The sequence below is a fragment of the Bos grunniens genome, chromosome 7 (genome assembly GCF_055505025.1).
Source record: "Bos grunniens cultivar Pamir isolate PY7600 chromosome 7, Bosgru_T2T1.0, whole genome shotgun sequence".
Lineage (NCBI taxonomy): Eukaryota > Metazoa > Chordata > Mammalia > Artiodactyla > Bovidae > Bos > Bos grunniens.
In genome coordinates, this window is record NC_141171.1 from 61839707 (window position 1) to 61864541 (window position 24835).

The 24835-nt window shown below is 43.3% G+C and overlaps 2 protein-coding genes across 6 annotated transcripts in view; one reads left to right on the forward strand and one right to left on the reverse strand.

Annotated features, from left to right (window-relative positions):
• The window catches only part of NDST1 (N-deacetylase and N-sulfotransferase 1), an 87935-nt gene extending 81837 nt beyond the window's left edge, over positions 1–6098 (forward strand). For all 5 annotated transcript variants that reach the window (XM_086412452.1, XM_086412453.1, XM_086412455.1 and 2 more), the window contains one exon: positions 1403–6098. In XM_086412452.1, coding sequence (XP_086268578.1) covers positions 1403–1522 — 120 coding nt within the window. In that variant the 3' untranslated portion in view covers positions 1523–6098. The remainder of the gene's footprint in view (positions 1–1402) is intronic.
• Positions 3091–24835, reverse strand: part of LOC147369682 (uncharacterized) — a 148255-nt gene continuing 126510 nt past the window's right edge. The window contains exon 4 of the mRNA XM_086412469.1: positions 3091–3954. Coding sequence (XP_086268595.1) covers positions 3679–3954 — 276 coding nt within the window. The 3' untranslated portion in view covers positions 3091–3678. The remainder of the gene's footprint in view (positions 3955–24835) is intronic.

The window sequence follows — 24835 nt, forward strand, 5'->3', positions numbered from 1 at the left end:
TTCACTGACGAGCTCTAGTAGCTTTCTGGTAACACCTGTAGGATTTTCTTTGTATAGTGCATCATCTGCAAACAGTGATGGTTTTACTTCTTTTCCAATTTGGATTCCTTTTCTTTCTTTTTTTTCCCCCTCTGATTGCCATGGCTAGGACTCCCAAAGCTATGTTGAATAAAAGTGACGAGAGTGGACATCCTTGTCTTGTTCCTGATTTTAGAGGAAATACTTTCAGCTTTTCACCATTGAGAATGATGTTAGCTGTAGGTTTGACATTTATGGCTTTTGTTATGTTGAGGTAGGTTTTCTCTATGCCCACTTTCTGGACAGATTTTAATCATAAATTGGTGTTGAGTTTTGTCAAAAGCTTTTTCTGCATCAATTGATGATCATATGGTTTTTATTCTTCAATTTGTTGATGGGGTGTATCACACTAATTGACTTGAAGATACTGAAAAATCCTTGTATCCCTGAAATAAATCCCACTTGATCATGGTGTATAATCCTTTTACTATATTGTTGGATTAGAATTGCTAGTATTTTGTTGAGGATAAAGATCAGAGCAGAAATAAATGTAATAGTGATGAAGAAAACAGTAGAAAAGATCAATGAAACTAAAAGATGGGTCTTTGAAAAGATAAAGTTGATAAACCATTAGCCAGGCTCATCAAGATAAAAAGGGGAAAAGGTGTAAATCAATAAAATTAGAAAGGAAAAAGGAAAAGCTACAACTGACACCACAGAAATTCAGAGGACCATTGGAAACTACTCTCAGCACTTACCTAAACACCAGCAAAATAGACAACCTAGACGAAATGGATAAATTCTTAGCAAGGTACAACCTGCCAAGACGGAATGAGGAAGAAATAGAAAATATGAACACACCAATCATAAGTACTTAAATTGAAATGGAAAATGTGATTAAAAAACTCCCAACAAACCAAAGTCCAGGGCCAGAAGGCTTTACAGATAAATTCTATCAAACATTTAGAGAAGAGTTAACCTTCTGAAACTCTTCCAAAAAATTGCAGAGGAAGGAACACTCCCAAACTCATTCTGTGAGGCCACCATCACCCACCCTGATACCAAAACCAGATGAGGATACTACCACAGAAAAAGAGAAAATTATCAGTGAATATCACTGATGAACATGGATGCAAAAATCCTCAACAAAATACTCTTGGCTAATTCTCTCTCTCTCCTCCCAATCACGAGTTTCGACCTTGTGCACTATAGTTTGGTGCTTCTACTATGTGTTTTCTTTTGAAGGTTACCATTTTGAAGAAGGCTGTGAATAAATAATGGGAGTGGGGGATAATGGCAGCGGAGTGCTGGTTTTCCAGAGGCGGGGGCGGGGGTCACTCGAACCAGCACATGACCAACGTCTGAGCTTCCCTTCCTGTTGCAGTCCCGCGCCTTCCTGAAGGACTATTACCGGGACCACAACGTCGAGCTTTCCAAGCTGCTGTACAAGATGGGCCAGACACTGCCGACCTGGCTCCGGGAGGAGCTGCAGAACACCAGGTAGCTGCGGCCCCCACCGCTGGACTGAATGTGACGGCAGGGACATCCCGCCACACGCTGAGCCAGACTGACCTGCAGAGTGGGGAGTGGGGCCCGGCTGGCCAAGCACTCACAAGCAATACTCCGCCGTGGCCCGGGCCAGCCAGGAGGAGAGCCCAAGCAGGTGCCCACGTGCCTCAGAGCATCCAGCACGCAGTCGGTGGCCTCTCGGACCTCCCTTGCCACCTGAGGTCCATTCCGCTTACAGTCTTTCATGGAGAGGCCACTTCCTGTTGGTGGAGGACCACAGGCTGGTAGGAAGGAGTCTACAAGACTCTGTTCTCTGGCCCTCACTGTGTCTACCCACCGTGCTCTCTCTCCATCCATCACTCCCTGCCCCTGTAGGGCGTCCACTCAGTATTAGCTGCCACATCGTCTCTGTCCTCCCGACAACAAGGACAAGGGTCCAGCTGGGGCCTCTGGCAAACCAGGGAGAGAAATTGGATGTTTCGCTGATGTTTCAAGCCAGGCTCTTCAGAAGGATCAGCTGGAAACCCAGAGGCAGCCATAGGCAGGGTGTGAGGGTGCCACCTTGAGAGAATGCTGGACCTCCACACCCATTGCAGCTCATACCTTTGCATCTCACCTTCCCGCTTTGGGGATAGAACCGCTGGTTCATACAGTACCCACCCGGTTCTCAAGGCCACCTTCAGGGCCCTGGGGGCACTGCCATGCCATTTGGACCCAGAGACCCAGTCCTCAACCCTGCTCCCTCTCTCCTCCTGGGACATGACATGCGTGGTGTTTCCTGTGGTAAGAGACTGAGGCGGTCATGGGGCCGGCTGTATACATGCTCCAGTGTACATTTGTTGCCCCCAGGCCCCTGCCTTGACCCCAGGCGGATGCTGGACAGAGTTGGTGAGACCACCATCTCTTCCTGATGCCAGCTCCCTGGGGCCGAGGGTACCTAGAGCCCCCCTTAACTTCCCAAGTACTAAGAAGCTAAAGTATTTTAATTTTTTTTTTTCTTGGTGCCAGAGTTTATACCCTGGGTGCTGGGGTTGCACTGTGTTACATATATATATATAACTGTGTGTATATATATATATATATATATATATATTATATTTTTTTGGTTGGGTTTGTTTTTAATTCAGTCATACAGAATGGTGGCAAGCCCCAGTCTCAAAGGGTGTCCTATCTCAGTGCTAGAGCATGGGATGGGGGCGTGGTATGTATCTTCACGTGTGGGGGCCTCAAGGACACAGGATGGATGTGCCCTTGGAGAGGTCAAGTGCCATGGCTGCCCTGCAGCTACTCCAGAACAGGGGTGGTGAGATGCAGAGGGAAGACCTACTGTCTCCAGGAAGTCTGGCTTCATGAAGTGCGGTGATCCCAGGGGACTTCTGATCAAAGCAAACAGCCAGGCTGAGGTAGGAGACCCCGGGGCTAAATGCTGGCCTGTCCCCCTTCCCCTCACATGGTGCTAGGTTGGGAGCTGCCCTGGGAGCTTGGGGGCCCCCAGGACCCCCCAGAGCTGTCTCCAGGCCCCTCTGCAGACAAGGGGATCTCTGGGCTAGTTTCTGGTGGGGGCCTGCTCCTACCCTCCTCCTAACAATGTGAAGTGACTAAGCCTGGGGTGCCTCTTCCCCAGTCCCTCCCACTGCCAGTTCAGCTTTGAACTGACGCCTCGGAAATCCTTTCTAGAGAGCCTGGTCTTTGTTCATAGGATGTTGGGGCTGAGGGGTCCTTCAACGGGTGTGGACACAGCTCCAGAAAGGGGAGGTGGCCTCCTGGGCTGACGTCACAGAATTGACTGGGAGCAGGGCCAAGAAGCAAACTTGAGGCTCCCGCTTCCATGCCCAGAGCTCTTCTTCCAATGCCACACTGCCTCTGAGCCCATCCTTGGGACCCTGCTCTGCCAGGTTGCTGTCCCTCCCTTGGTCACGCCTTTGGTCATTCCAGGATATGGGGACAAACCACTCCTTCCCAGCGCGGTGCCTTCTCAGTCCCAGATCTGCATCCCTGTTGTGCTCGCCCCACCTCAGAAGGCCCTTTCCCAGCCTGGAAACCCGGATCTTGGTTCCCAGGGTCTCCGTGGAATGGAGAAGTGGAGTGTTCTGCGGAGCCGGCTGCATGTGGTTCTACCGTCCCCTAAGGGAAGTGTTCCCATTATGCTTTTCATGGGGCCTTAGAACCTGGCGCTGCCAGCCCGGCGGGGGCTGAGGAGCGGAGTGTCTGAAGACTGGGTGGCATGCCTGCATGCATGCTCGTGAGGACTTCCTTGCACCAGGAACCAGGCTCCCAGAGCTGGCAGCGGCTTCCGCAGTGCAGAGCCCAGCCTCCCTTCCCGTCCTTCAGTGTGAGGCTTGTGTTCTGTGATGAGGACCTCACAGCTCCCACCATCTGAGGTCTGTCTTCGAGGGGCGGGTGGGTCCGGTCCCCTTGTCCTCCAGCCTGAGGAAGAGACAGGCAGGTTTGAGACCCTGGGGGAGCAGAGGAAATCCCAGGGACTTGACCTGTCACGTGTTGTAAGTCTGTCTTGTCACTGCTACTTTTTCCCTTCCCACTAAAGGAATCTGTCTCAAGGACCCCCTGCCAGGACTTGGAGGTACTGGGGAGGGAAGAGAGCCCTAGGGGCTCTTTGGCTACTGAGTACACAGATCCCCCTGAGAGGGGAGAAAACCAGAGGTCAGTGGTGCAGCGTCCTCTGCATCCTCCATGTCACTAAGTCACTGTCTGGCCTGAAAACAAGAGCAGAAACTCTGTCCCCCTTCTGCCATCTCCTCTGCACGCCTGTGCCCCAGGCTGGGAGCAGGTGTGCTGTGTCCCCGGGGTTCTACAGCTGCCCACAGCAGGCGTCTTGCACTTGGAGAAAGAGTCTGAGGTGTAAGGATGGGTCTCTCCTGCACCTCTCAATAGGAGCAGCCAGTGCCTCTAGGGCCCAGCAAGGGAACAGTGGTCTGTTCCCAGCAGGTGGAAACTGCTGGGCTGACCTGCAGAGACCAGTTGGTCCCAACATGGAGCTGTCCCCACAGGTATGTTAGAAAGAGCAAGTAAATGTTGTACCAAATATTTTATGACTAACTCCCACTACCCATGGTTTAGACTTACAGTGAACATTTTGCCACGTTTTTTTAATCTTTTTGTCTGTACGTTTTTTCTGAACTAGTTTAAAAGTTGCAGTTATCATTAAGACTCCACCCCAAATACTTCAGCGTGCATCTTCTAAGAGGTAGGTCATTTTTCTTCAGTTGGCCCGCCATCACACCCAAGACAACAGTCATTTCCCAGCAACATCAGTCCCTATTTAAAGTTCCCCCAGATAATTTATGCCTGGTTTTAGAATTAGGGCCTAGTTAAGGTACACAAGTTGCATCTTGGAAGTGTATTTTCTAAAATCTCTTTCAAGGCAGTGAAGTTTCCATTCTGCTCACTTTGGTTTTTTAAATGACGTTATTTCTGAGGCTTGTCCCACAAGCTGATCTGTTTCTTCAAGGCCCTGTACCGGAAAGGGCGATCTAGGCTATGGGGAGTGTTAGCTTCTGTTGCTGACTTAAGACTTCAGTCCCTTCGCTGTCACCTGTACCAAGTGCCAGGCCAACAGAGGGGTGGGGGAGGCAGCTTCACGATGGGGCTGGGGGAGTCTGGAAGGAAGAGGCTGCACGCGTGGAGGCTGGGCCTGTGGGAAATGAGGCATCTTGGACTCAGAAGGTCCTGTTCTCCTTCTGATCCTGGGACTGGACCACAGGGCACCAAGTAGTATCTCTTTCTCTGTTTCGCATCTCTGGGTTTTCGCTTCCTGGAGGCCCATGGTCTGTGTGCATGAGGGCAGAGCCGCAGGAACGCACCAAAGAAGGGGGGTGGGGCACCTTGCCCAGGCCGCGGTTGCGGAGAAAGAGCACTGGGCTGGAGGCAGATGTGAAGTTGTGTCCAAGTTGTGTGCACTGAGTAGCTCAGTGACAGTTTTCCTCCCAGGGACTTAATTTCCCCATCTAGAACAAGCAGATGGGGCTACAGCGTGGGCTTTTCAGACATCAAAGAAGAAAGGGAGTCTGCTCTCGAGGTGGGGATGGAGGTCCCCCTGCACTTGAGGCAGTGCCGGGCTTCCGGCTTGCTTAGCTGGCTGGGGCTGCCTGTCCCCACGGCTTCCCTTCGCCAGCTCCCACCAGGGAGAGCCGTGGGCCTTGTGCAGTCAGTGTCGAGGGCCCAGGGCAGACTCTGGCTGTGTTTCACCCTAATAAGTTCATCCCTCCCTCCTTCCTCTCTGTGGCCCTTGAGGAGAAGGAGGGCGATGAGGGTTTTCTATGACTGTGCTAGCTTTTATTATCAGCAAGAGGGCTCCTTTTGTAATTTGTGCATGAAATTCATGTCATTTCCTGGGGAGAGAGGAGAGGGCTGACTGAGGGGCGGGGGGCAGGTTAGGGGAACAGGCAGAGGTTTCCTTCCTTTGTCAGTGGGGAGGAGAGAGGAGGGTGCTTCCCCACTCAGCTGATCAGGGCTCTCAAACCAGCCGTTTTGGGTTGTGTTGAACGTGGGAACCTTCCTCCATTAATGTACAATCTCGAACTAACTGCTAATAAAGTGGGGTTCTGTTTGTACACCTTGGTCACATCTGTCTGTCTGACCTTTTTTCAAGGCCCACAGGAGCAGTAGAGAGAAGGGTGTTCACACCATGGCCAGTGTGGCCACCCCTGTACACACAGTGATGATCAGATCAAAGACCAATCCCACAGACGATAAACCGCAGCCTTTCTAGACGGTAGGGGCCTGTCCCAGGACAGCCAGATGGGGTGTCTCAGGTGACAGCTCTCAGGCACGCTGGACAGTTAAGTGCTGGAGTTCTGTAATGCGAGGAGCCTCTGTCTAGAGAGAGTTCTGCCATAAGCGTGTGATGTGATTGAAGACAAGTCACTCTTAGGCTTGGATCCTCAGTTTCTCTCACCTCTTAGGGGCGTGGAAGGTGTTGGGCTCAGCGGCCACTCTGGAGAGCTTGATTCAAATGCAGATTCCCTGGCTGTGCCCCCAAGTATTCCTCTGTGGCAGATGCGTGTGTGGCCCGAGCATCTGCATTTTAACAGCCTCTCCAGCACACCGAGGCGCCCCACTCAGGGAACCCAGGTTCAGATAGGTGGCTCCTGCGGGTTCTAATTAATGACTTCTAATTGATTGCTCCTCCTGCCCAAGAAATGAAAACTTTGGATGAAATGAATGACTTCCTAGTTCTCCCTGCTTGGTTGAGCTCGAGTTTGCCGGAGTGGGGCAGAAGTGGGGAGCAGAGAGGTGAAGCCGCTCCCTCAGAGGCCCCTGGGGGACTTGACAAAATGCACATTCCCAGCCTCCCCCAGTCCCATCCACTCAGAACCTCTGGGAGAGAGATCCAGAGATGTGGCTTTTAAACAGTCCCTGCCTCACAGGAAGGTGTGGGAACACTTGAGGCAAGCCACCAAGGGTCATCCTGAGAAGCTCCCCAGAATTGTGGATGGCCGCCTTGGGGTCTGCTGGGACACCGCTGGGAACATACGTGCTGCCTCGGTGTGGACACTGCCGGTAACAGCAGCTCGGCCCTGAACATTACAAGGCCTGCAGCCCCAGCTCTCAAGAAATATCCGGGGAGAGGTAATCAAAAAAGAATTCAAATCAGGATGACTTTCTGGAGGCCAATTTCAAGAGGTAAATATTAGTTTCACTATTATTTTAAAAAGAAAAAGCACAGGAAAAGATGGTTAACATGGCTAATGATTAGAGATAAGGGACTCAAAATTGCAACAAGGTATCACCTCCCACCAGTCAGTGATTATCTTTAAAACATCTACTAAGGATACATGCTGAACAGGATGTGGGGAAAAGGGACACCTACAGTGTCCTTGAATGCAAAGTGTAAAGAGCCACATGGAGAACAGTACCACGATTCCTCTGCTGCTGCTAAGTCACTTCAGTCATGTCCGACTCTGTGTGACCCCAGAGACGTCAGCCCATGAGGCTCCCCCGTCCCTGGGATTCTCTAGGCATGATTCCTCAAGAAACTGAAAATAGAGCTACCAGTTGATCAGGTATTCCCACACCTGGGGATGCATCCGGAGAAAAGACACAGGCACCCCAGCGTTCACCACAGCACTATTTAGAATAACCAAGACACCAGAGTGGCGAGAATGTCATGGACTGATGAATGGATAAGGAAGAAGAGAGACAATGGAATCTTAGCCATAAAGAAGAAGAAAAGAAGACCCTTCTCAGCAACATGAATGGACCCAGAGATGATCATACTAAATAAAGCTAACCATCATGTGATGTCACTTACAGGTGGACTCAAAAACTCATCCCATATAAACTAATTTGCAAAAAAAAAATAGACTCAGAGACTTGGACAAGAAACATGCTTACCAAAGGGGAAAGGTGAGAGGAAAGGATAAATTAGGTGAAAGAAACCTATACACACACACATATATATATATAATATGATAGATCATCAACAAAGACCTACTCTATATCACAGGAAATTCTATTCAGCATGCTTTAATAGCTTGTATGGGAACAGAGGCTGAGAAAAATGGCCATGTAGAGATGTATAACTGAATCCCTTTGCTGCACACCTGAAATAAAACATCGTAAATCAACCATACTCCTAGAAAAACCAAAAGTAAGAAACACCAACTCCATGAGAATTCCCTGGTGGTGCAGTGTGGTTAGGACTCCATGTGTCAGTGCTGAAGGCCTGGGTTTGATTCCTGGTTGGGGAACTAAGATCCCACAAGCTGCATGATATGGCCAAAAATCCCCCCAAAGGACAGCAAAAACAACCTCGATGGCACGAGGGTAGCACTTTCAGACACTTGGGGTTTGTTGGCTGGGAGCTTGGTAAAAGTCATGGAGCAACAATAAGAACATGGGTGGGAGGTTCCCTGGTGGCCCAGTAGCTAGGACTCCGCACTCCCATTGCAGGGGACCGAGGTTCAATCACTGGTCAAGGAATTAGATCCCACATGCTGCAATAAAGATCAAAGATCTTGTGAGCCCCAGCACAGCTAACAAATTTCTATATATAAAGAGCATGGGTGTAGCATTAACAGGACCAGTGGGTATGCATGATACAGATGGGATTCCTGGGCCAGGTAATGAGTCAAGCCGTATCAGAGTTTTGAATTAAGAATTTTTTTTAAAGAAACGTAATTGAAACCCAGGTAGAGGCAGAGACTTCTCATTGGATTTGGGGTGAGTATCCGGACTCACTAGCTCACCACCTCCATGTCCCTGCACTATTTTGGAACCAGAAGAATCCTTGAAACGCCCCAGGGAAGCCCAGCCCAGGTATTCTCAGAGGTCCCAAGAGTCCTGCAGTTCTAACAGAACAAACGCATCGAAACCTCTTCATCTCCCACGTGAGGAGTCCTGACTCAAGCATCATGCCCAAGGGGCAGTGTCAGATCCTGAAAGTGGGTACTTCCCTCAGAAGCCCTGGATCTGGTGCACGGGGCAGTGTGTTTCATCATAGCAAAGCCCTGTAAACAGCCTAGATGTCCATCCAGAGGGCATCGGCTAAGTAGCCACTGCTGTGGCCACATGCTGGAACATGGTGATGGAGGAGAAAGTGAATAGCTCAGGCCCCAGGTCCCCATCCAGGGAAATTTGAGGAATGACTGACATCTGTGGAAAGAGGATGCCATACAGCTAAGTACACGTACATACTCTGCTGGCTCCAGCTACTTACGCCATTCTGCACTATTTTTCCTGGCAATGTAGCCAGCTCTCTGTCACACCAAACTGATAACTGGCTACTTCTGGAAGAGGGAGAAGGAAATGGGGAGGGGGAAGATTTCAAAGGGGACTTTAGCTTTGTCCCAAATATTCTGCTAAAAACAAAAGAGATGTATGTATCATTTGTGGAATGAAAACATCATAAAGGTAAGAAACAGAAATGGGCAAAGCAGAAAATGAAGTCCAGAGAGCAGCTCTGTTGTGGGATGCTCACAGTGAAAATAGCCCTGCTGCTCTCCCAGCCCACAGGCACCCAACATGCAGGGCTGGAGGCGGCCCTGGCTGCGGGGGGAATTCTTGCCTTTCTGCGGGAATCCTGAGCACCTGTCAGGCTCCTGACCGGGGGATCCTGACTCGCTGTGTGACTGTGGGTGACTTGGCTCCACATGCTCACACGGGGGAGTTGGAGTGAACATCAGCCTAGCACCTGTGAAATTCATAACATGAATCTAACCAAGAAGAAACAGCTGCACATCCATGTTGAAGGACATTTTTGCAAAATAACTGGCCTGAACTCTCAAAATGGTTGAGGTCATGGAAGGTCAAGAAAGGCTGAGAAACGGTTCAGGAGATTAAAGGATACCAAAGATACTAAAGAGCCCTGGCAAATCAACCATCATTTATAATCCAGGAGAGTTCCTAGACTAGGAAAGAGTTACTTGTAAAGAACACCATACTAACAGCTGGCAAAATGTGAATGTTTCCTGTGTGGATTGGATAATACTATTTACTTTATTATACTGTTATATAAGAGTATATCGTTGCTCTTAAGTAGTACATGCTGAAATATTGATGGGTAAAAGGGAAGAAATAAAGCTGAATTTTGACCCCTGCGCTTTCTCTAATGGGTCAAACTTATCTGGCACAGTTCAGAACATGTCCACCAGGGGACACTGTCGCCCCACCCTCTGACAAACCAGAGTTGGCTTGAACCTCCTCTGGGAAGACTGGGCTGGGGATCAATGGTGGTGAGGTAATGAGACTATAAATAGTTCAATGACAGGATTAATTAAAAACTTTCTCACTCTGTCAGGGAGGCCTTCTGCTCGTCAAGTGCTATCTCTTTTAATCCTTGCCACAACCGTCTGAGGTAGGTATTATCCTTACTCCCACTATGTAAATGAGGAGTCTGAGATTCGGAGAGGTCGAATAATTCTGGGAGTCCTTGGTCTGTGAGATTCCACTGCCTTCAGCCCCCTGAGTGGTCCTGCCTCCTGTCATGAGTCAGCGTGGGGAGAACTCACTGAGCCTGCCCTGCCCGTCTGTAGGCTGAGCACTTAGAAGTGTGTGTGTGTGTCCCCACCTGTGAGTATAAAGCAGACACAACACTGCCTACCGTGAGATCTAAGTCCAGTTCTAAACAGCAACCCCTCCACCCCCACCTTTCCAAGGGAACGACTACCACCAGTTTCTCTGGGTCTTCCCAGAGATTATTTTTCAGATATGCCAGCTCAGTACATACACACCCTCTGCTGACCTGCCCTGCTCACGCATGTTCCGCACTGTGCTTCTTCCCTGGTACTGGGCACTGTGTGGCAGGTACTTGCTACTTCTACAGCAGTGGATGGAGATTCTGTGGTGGAGGCACTGAGGGGGCTCCACTATCAAACCTGTGGAGGAGGAGGGAGGGAGGGATAAGCTGGAGCCTAAGCTCTCTAGGAGCTGTTCCCGTTCTAGGGAGCTGTCCCTTGGGAAGGGAGGAGGCTGTGTAGCATAGTTGCTGAAATATGCACAGATAGCAGGCCTGATTTCAAATAGGTCCACATTGGTTTTGTGACCTTATGCAAGTACCTTATGTCGCTGAGGCTGTCTTATTGGTAAAATGGGAACAGTGATGGGTGGCAGGTGCCAGGGCTGCTGTGAGGAGTAAGGCCTGCTCCACACTGAGTGCTCGGTAAACCCTGGTCCAGTTCTAGGCACCCGACTTTGGCGGCTCCCATGCCTTGGCCTGGGGCTGGCGCGGCCACCTTTGTCCTGAGGCTGAGGAGGATGGAGCTGAAGAGCCAAGAGGAACGCCCAAGGGGGAAACTCATCATGTGTGATCTCTCTGGGAACCCTGAAATCAAATCGGTTAGGTGATCTAGGACACTGAGAATGACCCCTCAAAATATACATCCCCTCAACTACCAACTTCACAGAAATGCAAAGGATCATAAAAGAATACTATGAACTGCATGTCAACAAATAGCTTAGATGAAATGAGCAAATTCCTAGGAATACCCAAGCTACCAAAACTGACTCAAGAAGAAAGAGAAAATCTGAATAGAACTGCAGGTCTAGAGATTGGACTTCCCTGGAGGTCCAGTGGTTAAGAATCCCCCTGGCAATGCAGGGGACACGGGTTCAGTCCCTGATCCAGGAAGATTCCACAAGCCGCAGGACAGCTAAGCTCATGCACCACAACGAATAAGCCCATGTGCCCTGGAGCCCGTGCTCTGCAGCCAGAGAAGCCACTGCAGTGAGAAGCCTGCAACGAGCTTCTGAAAAACTGCAACATCCACTTACGATAAAAATTCTCCAGAAAGTGGGCGTTAGGGAGCCTACCTAAACACGATAAAGGACATCTACAAAAAATGCACAGCTAACATCATTCTCAGTGGTGAAAAGTTGAGCATTTCCTCTAAGATCAGGAACAAGACAAGGATGTTTTGCCACTCATACAACATAGTTTTGGAAGTCCTAGCCACAGCAGTCAGAGAAGAAAAATAAAAGGAATTCAAACTGTAAAAAATAAAACTGTCCCTGTTTGCAGATGACATGATACTATATGTAGAAAATCCTAAAGATACTACCAGAAAAGAGTATCAGTAAAGTCAGTAAAGTTGCAGGATACAAAACTAATACAGAAATCTCTTACGTTCCTGTACACTGATGATGAACAGAGGGAGACATTAAGGCAACAATTTTGTTAACCATCACATCAAAAAATAAAATAATGCCATTTGCAGGAATAAAAGGACTGAGAGATTCTCATACTAAGTGATGCAAGTCAAAGGAAGACAAGTATATGGTATCGCGTATATGTGGAATCTAAAAAGATGGTACAGATGAACTTATTTACAAAACAAAAATAGTCACAGATGTAGAAAACGAGCCTATGGTCACCAAAGGATGAAGGAGGTCGGCAGAGAGTGAAATTAGGAGGTGTGTAGGGAGATCAACAAATACACAATACAACATATATAAAACATAATAAGGACCTACTGTACAGCACAGGGAACTCGACTCAATATTCTGTCTTAATCTATATAAGAAAAGAATCTAAGAGTGGATATACATAATGCATATGAATAATTCACTTTGCTGTATGCCAGAACTTAACAAGATATTATCAACTAACTTCAATAAAAATTAAAAATATAAAATATTTCAGGATTTATAAAGTGAAAGGACTGTACCCTGAAGCCTCTAAAAACATTGCTTAAATTAAAAGGACCTAAATAAATAGAAAACAACACATGTTTAAAGATTAGTATGCTTAATATTGGCCTTCCCTGGTAGCTCAGTTGGTAAAGAATCCACCTGTAATGCAGGAGACCCCAGTTCAATTCCTGGATTGGGAGATCCACTGGAGAAGGGATAGGCTACCCACTCCAGTATTCTTGGGCTTCCCTTGTGGCTCAGCTGGTAAAGAATCCGTCTGCAATGCGGGAGACCTGGGTTTGATCCCTGCATTCGGAAGAACTCCTGGAGAAGGGAAAGACTACCCATTCCAATATTCTGGCCTGGAGAATTCCATGGACTGTATAGCCCACGGGGTCACAAAGAGTCAGACACAACTGAGCGACTTTCACACACTCACTCATACTTAATATTGTTCAGATAATAGTATTTTCCAGAATAACATATAGATTAAATTCAATCCCTGTTAAATCTAAGAGTTTCTTTATTTTCCAGTTTGTATTTAATTTTTAAAAACATTTTGTGTTGGAGTATACTTTATTAACAATGTTGTGATAGATTCAGGCGGACAGCAAAGGGACTTAGCCATACATATCCATGTATCCATTGTCCCCCAAACTCCCCTCCCATCCAGGCTGCCAGATAATATTGAGCAGAGTTCCATGTGCTATATTGTAGGTTTTTATTGGTTATCCAGTTTTAATTATAGCAGTGTGTACATGTACATCCCAAACTCCATAACTATCCCTTCCCCCCATCCTTACCCTCCTCCCTGGCAAAAAACAAGTACCTTCACTAAGTCTGTGAGTCTGTTTCTGTTTTGTAAGTTCATTTGTATCATTTCCTTTTAGATTCCACATATATGGTATGTCTACAACATTTCTCCTTCTCTGCCTTACTTCACTCGGTATGACTATCTCTAGGTTCATCCATGTTGCTGCAAATGAACAGCAATAATTTGCTGCTGCAAATTATTCCATTTTTTAAAAAAGACTTTGAGTAGTACTCCATTACATAATATACCACATCTTCTTTATCCATTCCACTGCCAATGGACATTTAGGTGAACTCCATGTCTTAGCTGTTGGAAACAGTGCTGCAGTGAATATTGGGGTGAATAGATCATTTTGGATCATGTTTTTCTCTGGATATATGTGTAGGAGTGAGACTGCTGGATCATATGACAGCTCTATTTTTAGTTTTTCAAAGAACCTCCATACTGTTCTCCATAGTTCAGAGTTACTTTATCTTTTTATTTTAAAAATGGGGGAAAATCCTAATATTCTTTGGAATTCCAAGGGACACCAAAGAGCCCCAAATCTTGCAAAACAGTGGTAATGCATTATTAGAATAGACTTACAGACCATGGGACAGATATGAGAATCCACAAACAAGACCTCACTTCTGTTTTCACTTGATTTCTGATGTACTAAGACTGGTCCCTGGGCCAAGAACATTTCCAACAAATGACATTGCAAAACCTGGACCTCACGGGCAAAATCTTGAGGGTGGACCTGACCTCATACCATCCACAGAAGTTAACACAGGATGAGTCACAGCCTAAATTTTGGAGCTAACCTATAGATATGTAGAAAAACATCCGTGAACATCTCCATGACCTGGGCTTGTTCATAGTTCATTAAATATGATACCAAAGGCACAGGAAACAATCAAAAATAGATACACTTGCTTTAAAAAAAAAATGCAAAACTTCCATGTGTCACAGGACATTCTCAAGAGAGTGAAAAGACAACCAAGAGAATGGCAGAAAATGTTTGCAACCCACAGGCTGCCTATGGGATTAATATCCAGAGTATACAGAAGATGTCAACAGCACAATTTAAAAATGCGAGACAGCAAGAGACACAGAGATAAAGAACAGACTTTTGGACTCTGTGGGAGAAGGTGAGGGTGGGATGATTTGAGTGAATAGCATTGAAACATGTATATTACCATAGGTGAACTAGATCGCCAGTCCAGGTTCGATGCATGAGACAGGGCACGTGCACTGGGACAACCCTGAGGGATGGCATGGGGGTGGGGAGGTGGGAGGGGGGTACACCCATGGCTGATTCGTGTCGATGTGTGGTGAAACCCACTACAATATTGTAATTAGCCTCCAATTAAATAAAATTTTATAAAAAAGAACATTTAAAAAATGAGCCAAAACCTAAACATTTCTCAAAAAAGATGTACAAATGGCCAAGAGCACATAAAATATGCAGGATATAACTGATTATTAAAGAAATGGAAATCAAAACTATGAGATACAACCTCACACAGGCCAGAATGGCCATCATCAAAAAATCTACAAACAATAAATGCTGGAGAGGATGTGGAGAAAAGAGAACTCTCCTACACTATTGGTGGGAATGTAAAATGGGTACAAGTGTGATGAAGAAGAATATACAGATTTCTTAAAAAACCATATATAGAACTACCATATGAGCCAACAGTCCCACTCCAGGGCATATATGCAGAGAAAACCATTATTTGAAAATATACGTGCACCCCAGGGTTCGCTGCAGCACTATTTACAATAGCCAAGACATGGAAGCAACCTAAGTTTCTATAGACAGACAAACGGGTAAAGACGAAGGGGTACATATATGCAATGGAGTATTACTCAGCCCTGAAAATGGGCGAAATACTACCATTTGCAGCAACGAGGATGGACCAGGGGATTCTCATAGTCACTGACGTAAGTCAGACAAAAAATGATATCATATGATACCACTCATATGCAAAAGCTAAAAAATTGATATAAATGAACTTACTTATAGAGTAGAAATAGAGTTACAGATATGGAAAGTAAACCTACAGTTACCAGAGAGGAAAGGGAGGGGTGACCAGGAAGGATAAATTAGAAGACTGGGATCAACATGTACACACTACTCTATGTATAATCGATAACCAATAAGACCTACTATAGCACAGGGAACTCTACTCAGTATTCTGCATTAATCCCTACATGAAAAGATCTAAAGCAGAGTGGCTATACGACATGTCAAACTGATTCACTTTTCTGTTTGCCTGAAACTGATGACCATTGTACACCAACTACACTCCAATAAAAATTTGTAAATAACATAACATTTCAGAATTCAATCAAGGAAGTGAAAGGCTTCTACGCTGAAAACTCTAAAACATTGCCTAAGGAGGACCTAAATAATTGGAATACAGTCCATGTTTAAATATTAGAACGCTTCAAATAACAATACTAGTCAGCCCAATAAACAGATTCATTTCACTCCTATTCAATCTGAGAGCTCTCCCTCCTCAAATTGGGGGAAAAAATCCTAATATTCATATGGAATTCCAAAAGACACTGAAGAGCCAAATTTATCTTGCAAAAGTGTGTTACTGCATTCAAATAGACATACAGACCATGGAATAGACTTGGAACACAGAAACAAACCCTCAGCCTAAGCTAAGAACACTGACAAAACACAGACACACATCATCATGATCTTGGCTTGGGTTTTGGGTCCTAAAATATGACACCAAAGGCATAGGAAACAATGAAAATTAGATTCACTGGTCCTCAGAAAAATGAAAAGCTTCTATTAGTCATGGAACATTATCATGAGAGTGAAAGGAAAACTAGAAAATGGTAGAAAATGTTTGCAAACCATAGGCCTGTTATAGGTTTAAGATCCAGAATATATAGAGGATGCCAAGAACACAATCAATAGTGATCCAAAAACCTGAACAGACATTGCTCCTAACAAGACATACAAATGGCCAACAGCACGTGAAAAGATGCTCAACACCACCAATTATTAGTGAAAATTAGAACTACACTGAGATATCATATAGGTCAGAATGGCCATCATCATAAAATTTACAGGGTCTGAAGTGACCTCTAAAAATGGAGCACAATACACTTGTTCCAGAAAGCCTCACAAATCATGCAGATCAAGAGGTTCAAATCTTCGTGTTCACTTTAAGAACACTCGAGAAACCGCCCAGACCATTAAGTGTATGCGTATCTGAAAAGCCACCAAGCATCTGAAGGATGTCACAGTAAACAAGCGATGTGTGCCATTCCATCATTCCAGCGTGGAGCTGGTCGGTGTCCACAGGCCAAACAGTGGGGCTGGACGCAGGGTCAGTGGCCTGAGAAAAGTGCTGAGTTTTACTGCACATGCTCAGAAATGCAGAGTGCTGAACTTAAGGGCTTAGATGTAGGTTCTCTGGTCATTGAGCACATTCAGGTGAACAAAGCCCCCAGGAGGCGGTGCAGGACTTACAGACTCATGGTCAGATCCACCCACATGTGAACGCTCCCTGCCACACTGAGGTGCTAACTGGAGAAGTACATTGCTCCTAAACCAGAAGAGGAGGTTGTACAGAAGAAAAAGATACCCCAGGAGAAACTGAAGAAATAAAAATTGATGGCCCAGGAATAAACGCAGCAAAAAATAAATGCATATAAAAGTAAAAATGTTGGAGAGGGTAATGAGGAAAGGGAACTCTCCTACACTAATGCTGGGAATGTAGGTAAGCACAACCATGATGGAGAAGAATATACAGTTTCCTTAAAAAAACAATATACAGAACTATTAATACCATAAGATCCAGCAGTCCCATACCAGGGCATATATCCAGAGAAAATGGTTATTCAAAAAGATAGATGCACCCCAGGGTTCACTGCAGCACTGTTTACAATAGCCAAGACATGGAACCACTCTGTCAATCAGCAGACAAATGAGTGCAGAAGAAGTGGTACATGTACACAATGGAGTATTGCTCAGTCATAAAAATGAACAAAATACTGGTATTTGCAGAAACATGGGTGGACGTAGAGATTCTCACAGCCAGTGATGTAAGTCAGACAGAAAATGACAAATATCGTATGATATCACTTATATGCAAAATCTGAAATGTTGCCATAAATACAGTTATCAATAAAACAGAAATAGAAACACAGATATAGAAAACACACCTATGGTTACCAGAGGGGAAAGTGAGGGGTGGCCAGAAGGGATAAATTAGGAGACTGGGATCAACATACACGTATTATTCTATATAAAGTAGATAACTAATAACGACCTACTCTATAGCACAGGGAACTCTATTCAGTATTCTGCATTAACCCCTGTGTAAAAAGAATCTAAAAGACAGTGGATATACGAATATATTTAACTGACTGACTTTGCTGTATGCCTAAAGCTGATATAACACTGAACACCAATGATACTACAATAAAAATTTAAACATAATATAAAATATTTCAGAATTCAGTCCAGGAGGTGAAATGGTTCTACCCTGAAAACTCTAAAACACTGCTTAAAGAAAACTTAAATAATTGGAAAACAACTCATGTTTAAATATTAGAATGCTTAGTAATGTTCAAATAACAATACTATTCAGTAAAAATAGATACTCATTTCATTCCTATTAAATCTCAGAGTTTATTTTTTTCTGAATTGGGAAAAATAATATTCATATGGAATTTCAAGGACACCAAAGAGTCAAAATAATCTTCCAGATGTGTGTTACTGCATTGGGAGAGACATACAGACCATGTAATAGACTTGAGAACCAAGAAACAAACCCTCTCTTCAATTTTTACTTGATTTCTGATAGAAGTGCTAAGACTGATCACTGGGCAAAGAACACATTCAAAAAACGGCACTGCAAAACCCTGACCTCACGTGCAGAATTTTGAGGGTGGACCTGATGTAATACCATACACAGAAGGTAATGCAAGATGAATCAAGGGCTAAATTTTGGAGCTAAGCTATAGAACAGGGCAGGGCAAAGGAGCAGGCAAAGGCTAATAGAGTTTTACCAAGAGAATGCACTGGTCATAACAAATACCATCTTCCAACAACACAGGAGATGACTCTACACGTGGACATCACCAGATGGTCAATACCAAAATCAGATTGATTTTATTCTTTGCAGCCTAAGACAGAGAAGCTCTATACAATCAGCAAAAACAAGACTGGAAGCTGACTGTGGCTCAGATCATGAACTCCTTATTGCAAAACTTAGACTTAAAGAAAGTAGGGAAAACCACTAGACCATTCAGGTATGACCTAAATCAAATCCCTTACAATTATCCAGTAGAAGTGACAAATAGATTCAAGGGATTAGATCTGATCGAGTGCTTGAAGAACAACAAGCTGTGGAAAATTCTTAAAGAGATGGGAATACCAGATTACCTTACCTGACTCCTGAGAAATCTGTATGCAAGTCAAGAAGCAACAGTTAGAACTGTTGCTGGAACAGACTCGTTCCAAATTGGGAAGGGATATGTCAAGGCTGTATATTGTCACCTTGCTTATTTAACTTATATGCAGAGTACATCATGCAAAATGCTGGACTGTATGAAGCACAAGCTGGAATCAAGATTGCAGGGAGAAGTATCAATAACCTCAGATATGTAGATGACACCACCCTTTTGGCAGAAAGCAAAGAGGAACTAAAGAGCCTCTTGATGAAAGTAAAAGAGGAGAGTGAAAAAGCTGGCTTAAAACTCAACATTCAAAAAACTAAGATCATGACATCCAGTCCCATCACTTCAAGCAAATAGGAAAACAATGGAAACAGTGACAGACTTTTTTCCCTTGGGCTCCAAAATCACTGCAGAATGTGACTGCAGCCATGAAATTAATTTCAGACATTTGTTTCTTGAAGAAAAGCCATGACCAACATAGACAGCATATTAAAAAAGAGACATTACTTTGCCCACAAAGGTCCATTTAGTCAAAGCTATAGTTTTTCCAGTAGTCATGTATGAATGTGAGAATTAGACCATAAAGAAAGCTGAGCACTGAAGAATTGATGCTTTTGAACTGTGGTGTTGGAGAAGACTCCTGAGAGTCCCTTGGACTGCAAGGAGATCAAACCAGTCAATTCTAAAGGAAATCAGTCCTGAATATACGTTGGAAGGACTGATGCTGAAGCTCCAATACTTTGGCCACCTGATGCAAAGAACTGACTCATTGGAAAAGACACTGATGCTGTGGAAGATTGAAGGCTGGAGGAAAAGGGAACGACAGGGGAGATGGTTGGATGACAACACCAACTCGATGGACATGAGTTTGAGTAAGCTCCAGGAGTTGGTGATGGACAGGGAAGCCTGGCGTGTTGCAGTCCATGGGGTCACAAACAGTCGGACATGACTGAGGGACTGAACTGAATTGAACTGGTTTGGTGGTGCTGAATTCTCTTAACTTTTGCTTGGGTTGTGGATCCAAAAGTATGACACCAAAGGCATAGAAAACAATGAAAATTAGATACACTGCTCCTCAAAAAGTTAAAAACTTCATGTGTCAAAAGATGTTCACACAAGAGTGAGAGGACAACTGAGAGAATGGCAGAAATGTTCACAAACCATAGGCTATTGGTTAAGATTCAGAATATATAAAGGATACCAGCAACACAATTCAAAGGTGGTCCAAAAACCTAAGCAGACATTTCTCCTAAGAAGACATACAAATGGCCAACAGCACGTGAAAGATGGTCAGCATCACTCATTATCAGAGAAACAGAACTTAGAACCTCAGTGAGATATCACATCACAAGTCAGAATGATCATCCTCAAAAAATCTGCAAACAATAAATGCAGGATAGTGTGTGGAGAAAAGGGAACTCTCCTACACTGCTGGTGGGAACGTAAATGGGTACAACCGTGATGGAGAAGAATATTGAGGTTCCTTAAAAAACTGTATACAGAACTACCATGTGATCCAGTAATCCCACTCAAGTGTGTATATTCAGAGAAAACCATTATTTGAAAAGATACACGCAGCCCACGGCTCACTGCAACACTACTCACAAGAGCCAGAACGTGGACATTTCTGCCGACAGACAAGTGGAGAAGAAGCGACACTCAACAGGAAAACTTGTAATCACGCTTTAAAATCAAGACACAGAACAGAATTATCTTGGAATATTTTGAAAAATGCAAATGCTCAGGTAAAGCTATTTTTCTCCAAGGCTTCAGATGTGTTTCTAATGGCAGCCATGTTGAAAGGCTTCTGGACCACATGCTGGTCATTCACCTTTATCTAGTCTGTTTCGCTTTTTCTAGTTCATGTTCAGTGCTCCTGCTTCATTTATGTTTTCCAGTTTCTCTGTCTCTTTTTGTGTTGTTGCTCTTTCTCAAGCATTTATCAAGTGTAGTAGTAAAGCTTTTGTATACAAATACATATACAGTATATATAATAAAATGGATATATATCTTTAAAAATTCATGAATTTTTGCCTAGCTAAAATTTTTTTTGACATTTTGATTATACTTGTTTGACTCAGCATGACTAGAATGCTAGATTTTAATTTATATTCACTCAGAACTTTTATATAATTCCACGTATTTTGGCATCCAGTATTAGTGCTAAAAATTTCTTAGTGATTTAAAAAAATTTGAATGAGACTTGAAACTTCTAATCCAATTTTAGAATATAAAGATATATGATGTTAAAAAAATAGGAAATAAGTGATACAGTATTATTAACTAAAGTACAGATTTTGTTCAAATATTACAAAGTTTTATGCCAGTGTCCATTATATGTTTTAATCCTTATCAAGATTCCAAATTGTATTTAGCTGTACCTTCAGCTGGATGCCACAAATTCTGATAAATTCTCTTTTCATTTTTGTTTTATTACAAATATTTTCTCATTTTTCTTGTTTTGGCTTCTTAGGTACAGCCATTATTCAAGAGTGGACATTTAATTTCTAAATACATGGGATTTTGTTTAAAGTATCTTTAATATTAATTCTCATTTTGATACTAATTTCTCATTTTAATGATTTCTTCTCTGCCATTACCCTCTGTTTTTCTCACTCAAACTTTATTGAGGCTTTGGATGGCTAAGTCAAAGATCTCTCTTGATAAATGTCATGTTTTATATGAAAATATGTGGGTTGCTTTCAAATATCTTTTGATATTCATTTCCAACACAGTTCTACAGTGATAAGAGAACATGCTCTCTACGAGTTCAGTACCTATAAGACCATGAGATTTTTGCACCTTATGCTTTGTCCCTGGACATGATCCAGGGTCTTGTAGTTTAGTCTATGGGAACTTGAGTAGAATTTTTATTACACTGTTGTTTGAAAATTGTATAAATCTTAACTATGTTGAATTGGTGTATAGCATTTTTCAGATCTACTCTATCCTTCTACTTCTCTATATATTCACTGTATTAATTTTGGGGAGATTGACTTGAGACTCCAAATAAAAATATTAATTTACTTAAAAGATAATTGTAATAAATAGTTGAACTGTATATAAACTTGTTCTGCATTTTCCAAGTCTTTTATAAATGTGTCATCATATTTCATAATTTAAAAATAAAAAGAAAACAGTGGTACATACATACAATGGGGTAATACTCAGCCAGAAAAATGAGTGAAAAACTACCATTTGCAGGTGTATGGATGGCCCTAGAGATTCTCATAGCCAGTGATCTAAGTCAGACAAAGAATGACAGATATCATATGATACTGCTTATATGCAAAATCTAAAAAGTTGGTACAGATGAACTTATTTACGAAAAGAATTAGAGTCAGAGATATAGAAAACAAATGTATAGTTACCAGAGTGGAAAGTGTGTGGTACTTGGAAGGATAAATTAGGAGATGGGGGAACATATACACACTACTCTGTATGTAATAGATAACTAATAAGGACCTATTATACAGCACAGGGAACTCTCTTCAGTATTCTGCTTTGACCGCTTTGTGAAAAGAATCTAAAACAGAGTAGATACAGGTGTATGTCTAATTGATTCACCTAGCTATATGTCTGAAGCTGATACAACATTGAACAACAGCTACACTCCAATAAAAACTTAAACATAACATAAAATATTTCAGAGTTCATCAAGGAGCTGAACGTCTTCTATCCTGAAAACTCTAAAACATTGCTTAAAGAAGACCTAAGTAATTGGAAAACAACCCATGTTTAAGTATTAGAATGCTCAGTATTGTTCAAGTAACAATACTAGTTAGCCCAATATACAGATTCATTTCATTCATATTCAATCTCAGAGTTTCCATACTTTTTTTGAGAAATTGACAAAAACATCCTCATATTCATATGGAATTCCAAGAGATGCTGAAGAACCAGAACACTATTCCAGATGTGTGTTACTGCATTAGAATAGGTATTTAGACCACTGAATAAACTTGAGAACCCAGAGATAAACCCTCACTTCTGTTTTCACTTGATTTCTGATAGACGTGCTAAGACTGGTCACTGGACGAAGAACAGATCCAACAAATGGCACTGCAGAACCCTGACCTCACGTGCAGAATCTTGAGGGTGGACCTGACCTCATACCGTACCCAGAAGGTAATGCAAGATGAATCAAGACCTAATATTTGCAGCTAAGCTATAGAACAGTAGAAGGAAAAACAACTGCACATCTCCATGACCTTGGATTTGGTGATGGTGCCTTAAGTGTCCAACCAGAGGCACAGCATACAACAACAACAGCAAAACATAGATACAGTGGCCTTCAAGGAAAAGATGAACACTTTCCATGCATCGCAGGACATTCTCACGAGGGTGAAAAGGCAACCTAGAGAAGGACCAAAAATGTCTGCAAACCATAAACCTGCATGGATTTACTCTGCGGAATATGTAAAAGACACTAACAACAATATAATTCGGAAATGGACCAAAAACCCAAACAGACATTCCTCAAAGGAGACATACAAATGGTCAAACGAACATGAAAAACTGCTGAACACCACTAATTATTAGAGAAATGGAAATTAAAACTACAGTGAGATACTACCACACAAGGGTCAGAATGGCCGTCATCAAAAAATCTGCAAACAATAACTGCTAGAGAAGATGCAGACAAAGTGGAGCCCCCCTACACTGCTGGAGGGAGTGTAAATGGGTACGCCATTTATGGAGAACAGTATGGAGTTTCCTTAAAGAGCTCTCTATAGGATTACCGTATATTTTAGCAATCTTTCTACTAGGCATACATCTGGGGGGAAAAGTCAATATTTGAAAAAAATACTTTCATTGAAGGGTTCACTGCAGCATTGTTTACAATAGCCAACATGAAAACCATCTATATGTCCATTGACAGAGGAATGGATAAAGAGAAAGTGGTACATCTATGCAGTGGAATATTTCTCAACCATTAAACAGAATGTAATAATGCCATTTGCAGCAACATGGATGGACCTAGAGATTTGCATCCTGAGTGATGGAAGTCACACTGAGGAGAGATATTGTATGACATCCCTGGTACGCAGAATCTAAAAAGAAAGGATACAAGCGAATTTATTTACAACACAGAAGCAGACTCACAGACTTATGGAACGAGCTTATGGCTGCTTAGGGGAGAAGAACAGGGAAAGGGATAATTAGGGAGTTTGGGATCGACATGTACACACTGCTATATTTAAAATGGATAGCCAGCGAAGTCCTACTGTGTAGTATGGGGAATTCTGCAGGAAGGGAGTTTGGGAGAGGATGGATACATGTATATTATGTATGGCTAAGTCCCTTTGCTGTCCACCTGAAACTATCACAACATTGTTAATCGGCTATACTCCAGTATAATATAAAAAGTATATTAAAGTATAATATAAAAACTAAAAACAAAAAATAAATTAGATACTACCATTTGCAGGAACATGGATGGACCTAGAATTTCTTATACAAAGGAACATTAAGTCAGATAGAAAAGAGAAATATCATTTGATATCTCTTACATGCAGAATCTAAAAAGATGATACAAATGAACTTATTTACAAAAGAGAGAGAGAGAGGCATTTATATAGAAAACAAACCTATGGCTATAAAGGGGAAAGTGAGAGGGTGGCAAGGAGGAATAAATTAGAAGATTGGGATCAACATATATGGACTACTGTATATGTATTAGTAAGGTCCTACCATATGGCACAGGGAACTCTACTCAATTTTCTGTACTAACCTACATGAGAAAAGAATTTAAACAAAGTGGATATATGTATAACTGGTTTACCTTTCAATGCTTATTCACTTACTCACTTCAGGTGCTGTACGCCTGAAACTGATACAATGTTGTTCATTAACTGTACTCCAAAAAAAGTTTAAAAATAATAAAAAGTATTTCAGATTCCAAACAAGGAGGCAAAAGACTTCTACCCTGAAGACTTTAAAACACTGCTTAAATTAAAGAGGACCTAAATAAACGGAATACGGTCCATGTCT